Raw genomic sequence first — 13,528 nt, forward strand, 5'->3', positions numbered from 1 at the left:
AGAAGAAGAAGAAGAAGAAGAAGAAGAAGAAGAAGAAGAAGAAGAAGAAGAAGAAGAAGAAGAAGAAGAAGAAGAAGAAGAAGAAGAAACAAACTGGCCAAACACAGGAAGGAGAACCATTGTATGAAGCTGCAATGACCAATGACTCAGCATTTTTGAGATCAACCAATCAGGAAAAGTCCATGCTTCTTAAACAAATCAATATATCATCTCTATTTTCTTATATTTACTCATCTGACAAACCAAGTGTTTCATACATGTGCCTCACCCAGATGAACGCAGTCCCGTGTTTCCTCCCAAGTACTTACACTCCAAGGAAAGTTAATATGCTATGTACAAAGTGACGGGGACTTTCTGATATCCCACGGTTAAAAGTGTCTTAGTTGTATTTCCTGTTGCTATGAGAAAAATATCCTGAAAAAAAATCAATTTACGCAGGAACTGGTCTATTTTGGCTTGTGCACCATAGTGGGGAAGCTGTGGAAGAACAAACTGGACACTGCTGGTTAAGCTGCAGCACAACTGGGAAGCAGAGAGAAGTGAATGCTGATGCTCAGCTTTCTCTCTCTCTCTCTGGGAAGTCCAGGGCCCAAGCCTAGGGAATGGCGCCTTCCTCCTTTGGGGTTGATCTTCAAGTCGATCAACCTAATTTAGATTATCTCTCTCAGGAATGTCCAGAAACTAACCTAATTTCAATAATTGCTCAAAGGTGTGCCTGGAGGCTTGTCTCCTAGAGGTGAACTCAGATCCTATCAATTTCCAACACTATCACAACAAAATCAAGTTCTCGTTAGTCAGCCACGTCTCATAAAAATTTGAATACTTGGTTTGTAGGACACTGAAGGCCTAAAAACTGTGAATGTAGCAGAAGAATGCCATGCTTTCTGCTTGGGAATAATCCCAGCCTCTTCATCTCAGGTCTAGAAATGGCTGTAGGTAGGGCAATATTTGGAATTTAACCATATTAATTTCCTTTACTTGCATATTATTTCCAAGTTACTTTGATTTCTCAAAGAAGCCAAATGTTAAAACTGAATGAAAGTGGTAAATAGAGAAATGACAAAGTGGAATAGTATATACTCCAAGGAAAAATACCATCCCAGGGGGTAAGAGGCATAGTGAGGTGAAAGGTGATGGGTGTTCCTCTTGGGCTTTAGGCCACACGCTTGACCTCATGAGGACTTCTATACCCAGGACTGACCTTTTGCTCTGAGGCAAACAGGAAGGTCCTGTGGAAACTCAACTTTATTATAAGGAGGAAGAGGACTAGAAAATACAGGTCCTTTTTAGTAGCAGACAAGCGGTTTGGGTGTGTGACAGGGTTATTCACAGTCCTTTAAATAAATACATCGTTCAGTTTTAAATATGTGGCATTTGGCCAGTGGTGCCAAGCCTTCGTCGGCTGTCTGAAGGAATGAGCTTCCTCAGTATCTCCCATCTTTGCTCCTTCTGTGCAAAAAGATCTTTGTTTAGGACACACCAAAGCAGGAGTTCACCATTTATCTCTGAACACCTTACCAATTTCCAAAAGTAGCTGGCCAAAATAAAGCCGAGGACATGAGTCCCCATGTGAGTTGGGGCCATCATGATAAATATTTTTCAGAACTGGGATGTTTGTCTCTGAGGGGACTTATGAGTCTTCCCAAAGTACAAAGACTTGCTTTTGTAAATAGCAAAATACATTTTACTGGTCCCAGATTTTAGTAAGGTTTACTATATTTTAATTAATGGTGAAAGCTTTATCATCAAAGAGACATCTCTTTCCCTCCCTTCCTTTTCCCTTCACTGTTTGCTTTCTCTTCCTTCATCCCCTCTCTGCCTTCCTCTGTCCCTTTTGTCCCCTCCCTCCCTCCCTCCCTCCCTCCCTCCCTTCCTTCCTTTTCCCCTTTCATTCCTTTTCATTCAACTTGAGACAAACTGGGACCCTTTACATTTAGATCTGTTTCTAAATAAAGCAGAAGCAAGAAGTTAGCTTGAGGTATCACTACGAACTGTGTATTGACTCAGGGCAGGTCACTTTTCCTTACCCGGTGATCCTTAACTCTAGGAAACGCAAAACAATCTAAACATTCAGGTTCTTCTGTTTGGCAGCCCTCCCCACCCCAAACAGTCCTCAGGGGTTGCCTTCCTTTCCCTCTGGCCACGCCTCTGTTTTCAATTCTCTCTCTATTTTGATTACCTTTTGAACTTCCCCAACTTTCACTCACATGCTTAGGATGTGCACATATATACAGCTGCATAGACATAAGCATTTATTACATGGTAAAACCTGCTAGCTACTGTGTCCACACATACATGTGAACGGATCGTATGTGCTGGGGGTTTTATTGAACTAACCAGTTGCTGCTTTAGATCACTTTTAGGTGTTTATTTACACAAACCTAATATAGGCTTAATGAAATAGGGATTATTGTTCAACTATGGGATCCTTAGGGTGAGATGAGACAGAGAATATTGTCCATCAGTTACAGAGTTAGAATCAGAAATGAGCCCAGGTATTGTGATTTTGAGCCTGACACTTTATGATGCAGTTCAGTATGTAGAAGCCACAGTGTTCTCTGTCTCTCCCTCTTCCTCCCCCCCCCCCCATATGAAATCATATATAACCACATCTATTCTTGGCTATGTGCTAACACAGTGAATAAGAAAGGTTAGGGATGTGGCTCAGTTGGTTGAGTGTTTGGCTAGCATGCATGAAGCCTTGGATACCATCTCCAGTATCACATGAATCCTGGCATGATGGCACAGGTTTAAAGTGCCAACACTCGGGAAGTAAAGGCAGTAGTTTCAAAGGTTCATATAGGTACATTTAGATACATATAGGTACAAAAGCTACGTATAGGTGAGTTGGAGATATAGGAGGCTCTGTCTCACAAAAACAAACAAACAAACAACAAATTTTACTAACAGAGACGTTATATTCTAGATGGGAAAGAAATGGGCAAATTGGAATATTTATCATTATTTACATAGTAGATGTTATTAAGAGGAAGTAGGGAGAAAGTAAAAACTGGAGTAGTGGGAGGAGCTACATACAGTCTTAGGTAGGGAGGTTCTTGTAGACCTCTGTGAAGAGAAACCTCAGGAAAGGCGAGGATGCCTTAAACACAGCCTCTTCCACCACACACTTGTTTCCTGTGCTCATCTTTTTACTGTGCACTAGTGCTTCCCCTTCCTGTGTCAGTGACTCTTCTTGGAGTACCCTTGAAGCAGACAGTAGAAAATGCCCCCTGAAGCAGACAGTCGGAAATGTACCCCGAAGCAGACAGTAGAAAATGCACCCCGAAGCAGACAGTAGGAAATGCACCCCGGAAGCAAACAGTAGGAAATGCACCCCGGAAGCAAACAGTTGAAAATGCACCTATTTAAAAACAAACAAAAACCTATCGGCTGACTTGGTGTGTACATTAAAAATGCTGGCAAAGACAAGAGGAGACCAGACCCTGTCATGAACTTAGCTAGTCACTTGCAGATTTTTCCAGGAGATACCTGATGTTGGTACCAACCCCCTCCTGTGTGTCAGAGTGCAGAGTGAGCCAGCCACAGTCACAGACATACATCTGGCATCTGCCTTTCACCAGCTCTGCCAGGGCACAAAGTGGGGGTGGGGTGAAACTCTTTACAACTTTCAGCTTAAAAGCAAACATTCCCTTTGTGTTACCTAAAACACTTTTGGGATTGACTTGTCTGATCAATATCCAGACAGGCTCCAGGCTCTGTCCTGTTGAAAGTTGGCACTGTAGAAGCCTGGATTTCTGTCTACCAAATCCCCCAGGACCCATGAAGAATGGAATGGGCAGGATTTGGAGCTAGTGTCTTGCCTCTGAGAGCAGGCAAGCATGTGCTCTGATTGTCAGAAGGACCAATACAATTAAGAAAAATAGAATCGTAATTCATGTTCTGTCCACTCATTTTCATCTGCAGAGATGCTGTTTAAAGATTTTACTTGGCTCAAGACTTATTCATGGTATTTTAGTATTCTTTCTGTGACACAACTGCAAATGCCCGCTATTGTGTGTGCTTGGCTCAAGTGCCTTGAAAATCAAATTGTCGGAGGTTTCTCTTCATCAGCACCGCCACGAGGAGCCCATCTGGCCTTCCTGGCCCATGCAAGAGGCCACTGTTTAAATGGCACGGCTGTCCTTTCTGTCACTTTGAGGTAGTCTTAAGGGCTCCTGTTTTCTTTTCTTTCACAAATGTCATTTTGACACCTGGCCTATGAATCCTCCTAGGATTCATAGTGCCTGTCTTCAGCACTGCCAGGAGCGTTGAGGGTGCAGCAGACCTCCAGGGATCCTTGGCTCGGTGGATTAATCACTGTACTCTTGATGTTCAGTTGATTCTACCATGTTAAATAATGTGATATAATAAGTACCTGAATAGGCCATCGGTAACAATTCCTGCTCGTTAAAACGCACTTACAGAGACGTTAGCAGTGGCAAATGTTACCAGCTCTGGAGGACAGTTGCTGAGTTTGGAAATGGTGCACCGAGTTTTATTTACCAACTTACACCCTTGGAGAGGAAAAGGAAATGCAAAAATCACATACACTCAATCCAGACAAAGTACACACAAGGCTGTGGATTACTTCCTTCTTTCACTCCTGTGACAGCATACTGACAAAAGCAACCACAGAAGGGGGGGTGGGGAGAAGCACGGAGGGAGGGAGGGAGGGAGGGAGAAGAAGACTGAAGGATGGAAGGAGGGAAAGAGTGAAGGAGGGAGAAGGAAGAAAAGGTTTCTAATGACCCCATATCTGGTGGGGAAGACATAGCCACAAGTGCATATAGACAGGTGGGTGGATATGTTAAATAGCTAAGTGCCTAGCAATTGAACTGAGAGTCTGTATATGCTAGACAAGGACTCTGCCACCATGGTATCTCCAATCCACGGAACTCCCTCCTCTGTGGAGGGAAGTTTTGGTGAAACAAACCCGGAAAGATTTGATCAGCGGACTAGCTGCCACCAAAGTCATGACTAGCAAAGCAAATTCCTTTTTCCTAGAGGAAGGGTGCTTGCACCTTAGACATGCTCATTTTCCTAAGAATCTAAACTGTAAGAGCCACTGTCCCGAAGGAGAGTCCAAGGTCAAGGTGGGGGCCACCACCACTTCTGTGTGGTAGAGGCTGCTGAGGGTGGAACGCACCCAAGGAACCCAAGACAGGGGAAGGAGGGAAGGCACAGCAGGCCGAGGGCTTCTGGGATGGAACAACATGATGCAAGTAATGAAGAGATGGACCACGGTGGCTCCTACATCTGTGAGATGCTCTAGATTAACACCGGGTTGTCTCATGCTCCTGTCTGGTTGGGGGGTGGGGTCTCTGAAGACCACAATCTGGAACAGAGTCATCATGTCCCTTAGGGCCTCCACCCAATACTGCGACATAAAGGACAAACCACTGCCACCTGAGGCTTGGCCTGCAGTGTCCTCTGTCACAGGGAGAGTTCCTCAGAGGGCCTCCTTGAACTTGGGCCTGACCAACAGTCTGTTCAAAAAGAAAAAAAAAAAATCGAGCTCAAAGGTGTTGTTTTTTTCCTTCTTTAAAAAGAAGTCCAGAAATTATATCATAACTAACTCTAACCTCAGGGCAGAAAGCTCTTAGTAGCCAGCCATAGAAAAAGGGAGAAATGAAGGTTGCATTGATGTAACAACAGAACCTATTTGTTTGGTTCTTGTTATTTCTTTTTTATTTTTCAGAGAAGTAACCACTAGATAATAAAACATTCTCTTTCCCTAGTGCAAAAAGCCCTCTCTTTCAGTCAGTGAGAAGGCTCTGTAGGCAAAGGCATTTGTCATGCAAACCCATTGGCCCGAGCTCCAACCCCAGAGCCCACATCAAGATAGAAGGAGAGACATGACTCCGTACATTTGTTCTCTGTCCTCCTCATGCATATCATGGCATAAGCTTGCACACACAAACATGTACACGCAACAACAACAACAACAAATAAGATTTGTTAAAGCTAGCTTCTCTTTTATACTAAGCGTTAATTTTAAATCGACTTTTCTATAGTCACAAGAGGAAAAGATGTTCCTATCAACTATCATTTTACAGAGAGCGACATGGACCAAGGGCCAGTCTTTGTGAATACACAGAATAGTCATAAGGTGTGTACATGAGAGAGGTGGTGACATATAGAGAGGAAATGGAGGGAGAAAGGGAGGGAGTGAGGGATGGAGAGAGACACACACACAGACAGAGTGACAGAGAGAGACACAGAGAGAAAAACAAAGAGAGACAGAGAGATAGAGAGACACACACAGAGAGACAGAGAGAGGCAGAGACAGAGAGAGAGGCAGAGAGAGAGACAGAGAGACAGAGAGAGGGCCTTTCATGAATAAGATAATTTTACCTATTTGAAAGAGTGTTATTCAAAGCATGGTTAGCAGAGGGACAGTTAATGTTATTTTAGAGCCTCCAATTTTTCCACGTTGCTTCTTAGAGCCTCTGCTGGGTACATTAAGCGCACCATTCACATTACCTCAGAAAATTCAAATGCACGCATTCAGCGTGTCAGCCTCAGTGGGTTGTGTCCAAGCCTCTCATTGAACTATCTCCATTATGTCCTGTTTTGCAGCAATGGGAAATTTGAACCAACCCCAGATGAAATCTACAACCTTCAGCACATTCAGGGATGACAATTATGTCTCTACAATCATTAAAATAAAGAAATAAAATAAAACAAACCAAAATGGAATCAACAGTAAAAGAGCTAAATTATAGATAAGAGAATATTCATAAAACTATACCTCATCTCAGGAACGTGGGCGCGCTGCCTCATGCCAGGATTTCTTTAGGCATTGGTGATATTCAGTATATTGCAATTGAGCGCAATTACAGTTAGCTATAATTAAGAACAATTACAGCTTTTATTTCTCTACTTGTTCTTTAAAAGCACATTTGTAATAAAACTTTTTTTAAAAGGTGAAGAATATAATTATACATCCTTATAACGTCTCAAATAATTAGTTTGACTAAAGTTTCCTCTGGAACAATTTTCATTTTAACTGTCAGATCTGCCATTTATAGTCAATGGAACATACTTTAAAAAATTCCATCATTAACCTTTTTCACCCCATATAGCTGTATATGAATTACTGGTACAAATGAAAGGTTTCAGTGTTTAAATCTCTAGGCCCTGATGCAAGGTAAAAGTTTCTACTGTTTGCATGTATATGTGCATGCACACATATATGTACAGGCACATAGTGTGTGTATGTATTGCATGTGTATACATGTGTATGTATGTGTATTTTGTGCATGTATATGTATGAATGTGTGTGTATATTATGTGTATATGCATGCATGTACATGGATATGTATTAATGTGTATGTTATGTGTACATGCATGTATGTACATGTATGTGTATTGTGTATATGTCTTTGAAAAAAAGATTTGGGAAATGAGCTGCTTTTTGCAGGCAGCCATGTTCTATACTTCATAGATTCTAAGACACCAACCTCTGTTTATTTGCTGTATATGTATGAAGTGTAAAGCCAAAATCCCCAGAGATTGTGACAGAGTTTTCTTTGCTTTAGGGGCTCCCAGAACACATGTTAACATACGGTTAGTTGGGAACAGTGAAATACTACTTTTCTATAAATCCTGAATACAACTCAACTCCAGATCATTCTAGCTTCTTTATTATTCTAGGGGAGGACTTGTTCACTTCAGATAGTTCTGTCAACTAAGAATGGTTGGTGTGAAGGTCCAATAAGTTGAATATGCGCAGTTCCCTAAAAGAACTTTTTTTTAAAGGTCCTTGCCATCAATATTCAAAATAACTGATAATTAATCACCTGGATGACTGACTTGAACATCCAAGATAATTTGACACTATGACCCTGGGAATTAAGGATAACCCACTTCTTATCCAATTGAGTCAGGAGACCTGGGAAACAGATGGTTGGTCAAAGTCTCTGCATCCTGAGAATGAGCAGTTATGATGAATCACCTCTTAAGGTCCTTTACAACCTTAAGATGGCCCAGGAGATGACCATGCATCACTCTGATGGCTGTGATGGAGTAGACTGGTAACAAGCTCATCCACAGGACAGACTTTTAGTATCAAAGATACTAACCTACTGAGACACTAATGTTACTCAAATATACTCAATCTTACAAATCCTGGAAAAGACTTGGATGTAGTTTATAATCACATATTTGCCATAATATTCATTATGCATTTTTATTCTATACCAACCACAAAGACCTATGCATTTGCTATGCTTGAATCCCTCTGCCCAGAACCTTATCCACATTTTATCTTTTCTTCCTCACAAGATTATTATGGTCATCGTTTACATGAGAAAACCAAGGCTCAGAGGAACTGAGTGAGTAAGAATCTAAGCATATTAAACTCTAAGATATGCAAGTAAAACAAGGAGAAGAAAGAAAACATAACCACTTATTCCTAAGAAACACCAAAAGTTAGACAATCTGGAAATGTCTCTAAGAATTTTACATTTAAAGTAACGTAAGAGGGAACTAAACATAAAGTTCCATTTCTAATGTTAAATAGAAACCTACAAACATATATTTTCACTATTTCTTTGGCACACACACACACAAAATTCATTTCTTATCTTTCCTTACTGGAGAAAAAGACTTGATATGTAGATCAGGCTGGCCTCAAGTTCTCCATTTTCCTGCCTCAGCTTTTCTAAGTTCTGGAATTATAGGTAAGGTACAAATATTTTTTCTAAGTAAAAGGTCTCTATGTGTTAAGAAATTTAAGACCAGAGGATGGATAAAATGATATTTCTCGGGGTGAGGTATGAAATAAAACATTCCTTTGAGTTCCTGGTTTCACATCATCCCAAAGTGAATATGTTCACTGGATCACATAGCTCTGTCTCTAACAGAAACCATCTACATGCCTGGAGATAAGGCAATGCTGAAAGCTACCGTACTGTGGTCATTTTGCAGTCCGTGGGGTGGTTACAAAAGATGATGTAGATTCCAATAAGATAGAATTACAAAGTGTGGTGGGTAGTAAAAAGAATGTCCCAGAATAATATGTTTTAGGGTATTTACATATTAAGATATTCCGTGGGTCGATTTGCCTTTAAATATGGACAGCAATAGCCTGAGGAAGTGGGGAGTGGCTTCTATTGAGAACCACTTGTCATTGTGTCCCTCATCTGCTGTGAATCCCAGGGCACTCAGAACCAAGATGCTCTCTCTCTCAGTGTGTCAGCTAGGCCAGGCACGAATGCACTGCCAGTGAGTTTGCAGGCATGTGAGCATGTCCTGGGCATCCACAGGCTCCAGCTAGGGCACGGTGTCTCTTATACACTCTGTAGAGTCCATGATGTTGGTTAATCATAACCGGCTTTAGAATCACCTAGCAGACACCCTCTGGGAGTGTTTGTGAGACATTCCAGAGAGGTTTGACCTGAATGTGGGCAGTAACATCCTATGGACGAAGGTCCCAACATCAAAGAAAAACATGGATATCATTATCATATCGTCCTTACTGTAGACATACTGTGAGCTGCCTGAAGCTCCTGTTGCCATCCCTGGTGAACTGTATAGCTTCTTAAACCTTTTCCCATCTGCCCCAACATAGCTCCTCCTCCTATCACTCCCTTGTTACTGGTCATTTCCTGTCTCTTTGCCTTAGCTTCCAGGTCTAGAACTTCATTGAAATGGAGTCTAATGATTATATATATATATATATATATGGATGGTCTGGCTTTTCTTACTCACAGTCACTCTTGAAATTCCTCTACAGTGCACCCTGACTCTCTGGGCATCACCCCATTGTCTAAAGAGTTCCTTCTCTTCTTGATGGCATGAGAGTTATTTCTATCTCTTACTATTACAAATCAAACTTCTATGATGATTTTCATTCATGTTATTGCATTATTTCCTTGGAGAAGCAGGAACCTACGTGTGCACTCAGGGGAAATAAGATTTTTCCACAGGTAGATTTGAATAAACACACCAGCAAGTGGTGTATCTGTGTTTAGCTTTCTAGGAAACGTCCAACTGTTTCTAAGTGACTACAGCATTTTACTTCTTACCAGCAGTGTGACAGGAGCCGATAGCACTCCAATGCTTTCCTTCAGAATGCTTTGGAATGGAATTAATTTCAGCCATGCATCAAATAGTCAAGTGATAGTAGCCCACCGTACATTCAATTAACTAATAATATTGAGAAATTTGTAATGTGTGTATGTAATATTTGTCTATCTTCATCCAATATTTCACCCAATTAAAAGATTTATTTTCTTATTGGTGAGTGCTTCAGATTGTGTGCATGTGTTTAAAGTGATCCCTACATTGGAATTCCTACAACTCTGTGTCTTGCTTTTCACTTTACTTTTGATGATACACAAAGAGGATTTTTTTTTTATGAAGTAGAGTATACTAGTTTTGACTCATGTTTTTAGAGATGTATTAGGAGCTCTTTGCTATGTAAATAAGACATATACTATGGATTCAGATCCCCAGTATCTGTGTAAAGATTCGTGGACAGCAGTGCCTGCCTATAATCCTGTGGCCTGGCAGACACAGAAGGATTCCAGAGCTTGCTGGCCATGAGCTCCAGGTTCAGTCAGAGACCCAGCCAAAAAGTAGGATGGAGAGTGGTCATTGAAGACACCTGATGTTGACCTCCATCATCCACAAAGATGTACCTGCACCATGAATACACCACACACACACACATACACACACACACACACACACACACACAGAGAGAGAGAGAGAGAGAGAGAGAGAGACAGAGACAGAGACAGAGACAGAGACAGAGACAGACAGAGAGAGACACAGAGAGAGAGACAGAGAGAGAGAGACAGAGAGAGAGAGACAGAGAGAGACAGAGAGATACACACAGAACATAAACTCATTAGAGAATTCTTTGCCTATATAAAAATCATGAGACATTTTCTTTTACGTTTTCCTATGCACAGTTTATAACTTTTATAACTTGAAGGTTGACATTTGAGTCTGTGATTATTTTGAATTCATCTTAACAGGAGCAAGGGTCAATACACTTAGTTGCATATAGGCACCCAATCGTTCTAATGAAGTATGTTGAAAAATCTACTTTCCCCATTGAATTTCTTTGGCATGTTTGTTGGAAATCAGTCATCTAGGACCCCAAACTCTGCTGAGATTATGATTAATAAACTGATTTAAATGTATTAATTTGAATTTAGTTTGTTAAATTTACAGATCCACTTAGAAAAAGTTGCTACATCAGCAAAATGAGTTTTCTGATCCCTACCTCCAGGGTCCCCAAATATTAATTTCTTCTTTAGTTTATCTTTACAGTATTTTATAAGTTCAGTGTATAGATTTTACCTGTTCGGTCAGATGTGTTATTAAGAACTTAATACCTTTGTTAGTTTAGCAATTTAGCAATACAGATACATAAACATATCCTGAATCTTTCCAACTTAGATGACTAACTTAGTGGTTTGAGTAGCTTCCCTTTTTTTTTAGGATTCTGTCAAAGTTTCTGTCAAGACAACCATGTTGTCTACAACAAGACAGTTTAATTTCTTCTGTTTCAATGTAAGCATCTTGGACTGCGTTCTTCTGACTATGCTGGGCACAGTTCCTAGCAGCACGTTGAACATATTCACATAGGATGCTTATCACTGTTTTGCGTCTGATCTTAGGGGAAAGTCAGTGAGTCTTTCCTTATTAACCCTTCTACCAAGAGCATCCTTTTCTCCTACTAAACTGAGTAATTAAAGTTTTGTTTGGAATTTGTACATCCATGTTCTCAATGGTTGTAGATCTTATACTTTTATTTCCATGTATTTTTGTTGGCAACAGGGTGATGCTGGTCTCATAAAATGAGTGAGGAAGTATTCTGTATAATTAAGGTTTCTAGGAGAATTCGTGGTATTATTTTTACCTTAACTGTTTGATACAACTAATCAACAAAGTGCTCTGCATGGCAGTTCCCTTTGTGAAAAATTTTCAGACTTAACTCCACATTGATATAAAGTTGTTCAAATTATCTATGTCTTATTAAATGAGATTTATATTTTTTTCTCTCAATAATTTGACTCATATCATCTAAGGCAGGAAAATCAAATATCTAAAAGTCAAGGATTATTTTTATTTTTAAGGGTTGAAAAAATGACATATACCATATGTGACACCCAAAACCTAAACTACTTACTTGTGTAAAAGGCTTGATGATCTCTAATTAAAGCTTTGTGGGTATAAAGCCTCTCATAATATTCATGTTTAGCCTACTTATACCTATAGCATCATTAACAATCTTTCATTTTAATATTAATAAATTGTGTTTTCTCTTTTTTCCCCAAATCAGCCTCCCTAGAGTTTTTCCAATTTTATTAATCTTCTCCAAGAAGTAGGCTTTTGCTTCATTGATTTTTTTTTTTTGTTTCTCATTGCACTGTGGTCTTTATTGTTGCCTTTCTTCCTCTCATTTTGTGTTTAATTAGCTTTTATTTATTTACTTATCTATCTATCAATCTATCTATCTATTTATTTATTTATGTTTCTTAATTAGAAGCTGAAGTCAGTGATCTGGGATATTTCTTTGTTTTTAATGTAGAGATTTAGTGCTAAAATTTTTCTCATAAGGCTGATTTGGGGGTACAGTATGAATTTTGATATACTGTATTCTGTTTTGTTACATCCTAATTCCCATTTGATTTATTTGAGTCATTGAAGCATGTTAGAAGCACACTATGTTGGAGGTTGAAAAGAACCCAAATTTGGTTTCCAGCATCCACATCGGGTGGCATACAACCACTGTAACTCCAGATCTAGGGGATCTTATCTGCATTTGTAGGTACCTGCAACTTAAATGAACACACACACACACACACACACACACACACACACACACACACACACACAATTTTAAATAAAATAACTCTTAAAAACATGTTTTAGATATTTGGAGATTTCCTGATGCTAGTATCTAATTACTTTTCTTGCCATTTATAAACTTTGTGTCATTGGAATATTTTCTAATTTTATTCAGACATCTATTGTAGCTCACAGCGTGATCTCTTTTGATAAGTGGCCTACATATACTAGCAGGAAATGCATCTTTTGTTGATGGGTGTAATGTTCAATAAATGTAAATCAGGTCATGCTTTTTCAAGCACTACTTAAGTGTTTTATATTTCTGCTGATTTTTTTGCCTAGTTGATCTATCAGTTGTGAGGAGGTGACTGCTGAAATCTTCATTGCTTCTGGTTTTTGTTTTTAATTTCTTCCATCAGTTATTATAATCTTTATTAGATGGGCAAAAATATAAGATTACTATGTTTTTGCATAAACTGATAAATTACAAAATGCCTTTCTTTATTCCTGGTAATGCTCTCTGCCCTGGCATCATCTACTCTGTCTGCGATGAGCAGATCCTCTTCAATTTTCTTCTGATCAATGTATTTGTTTCTTAAGTCTGATGTCAAAAGAATGAAAGAGAGAGAGAAAGAAAGAAAGAAAGAAAGAAAGAAAGAAAGGAAGGAAGGAAGGAAGGAAGGAAGAAAGAAAGAAAGAAAGAAAGAAAGAAAGAAAG

The 13,528-nt window shown here is 39.7% G+C and overlaps 1 protein-coding gene across 8 annotated transcripts in view; it reads right to left on the bottom strand.

The window, feature by feature from the left end:
* Celf2 (CUGBP Elav-like family member 2) overlaps positions 1-13,528 on the bottom strand; it is an 842,569-nt gene that overhangs the window by 414,070 nt on the left and 414,971 nt on the right. Inside the window, exon 1 of one of the 8 annotated variants that reach the window (XM_029547663.1) lies at positions 6,752-6,770. The exons of the other annotated variants lie outside the window; for them this stretch is intronic. Within the exon in view, the coding sequence (XP_029403523.1) occupies positions 6,752-6,756 (5 nt within the window). The 5' untranslated portion in view covers positions 6,757-6,770. Of the gene's footprint in view, positions 1-6,751; positions 6,771-13,528 lie in introns of those variants that run through there. 8 annotated transcript variants of the gene reach the window in all.

Source organism: Mus pahari, chromosome 16 (genome assembly GCF_900095145.1).
Source record: "Mus pahari chromosome 16, PAHARI_EIJ_v1.1, whole genome shotgun sequence".
In the NCBI taxonomy this organism is placed as follows: domain Eukaryota; kingdom Metazoa; phylum Chordata; class Mammalia; order Rodentia; family Muridae; genus Mus; species Mus pahari.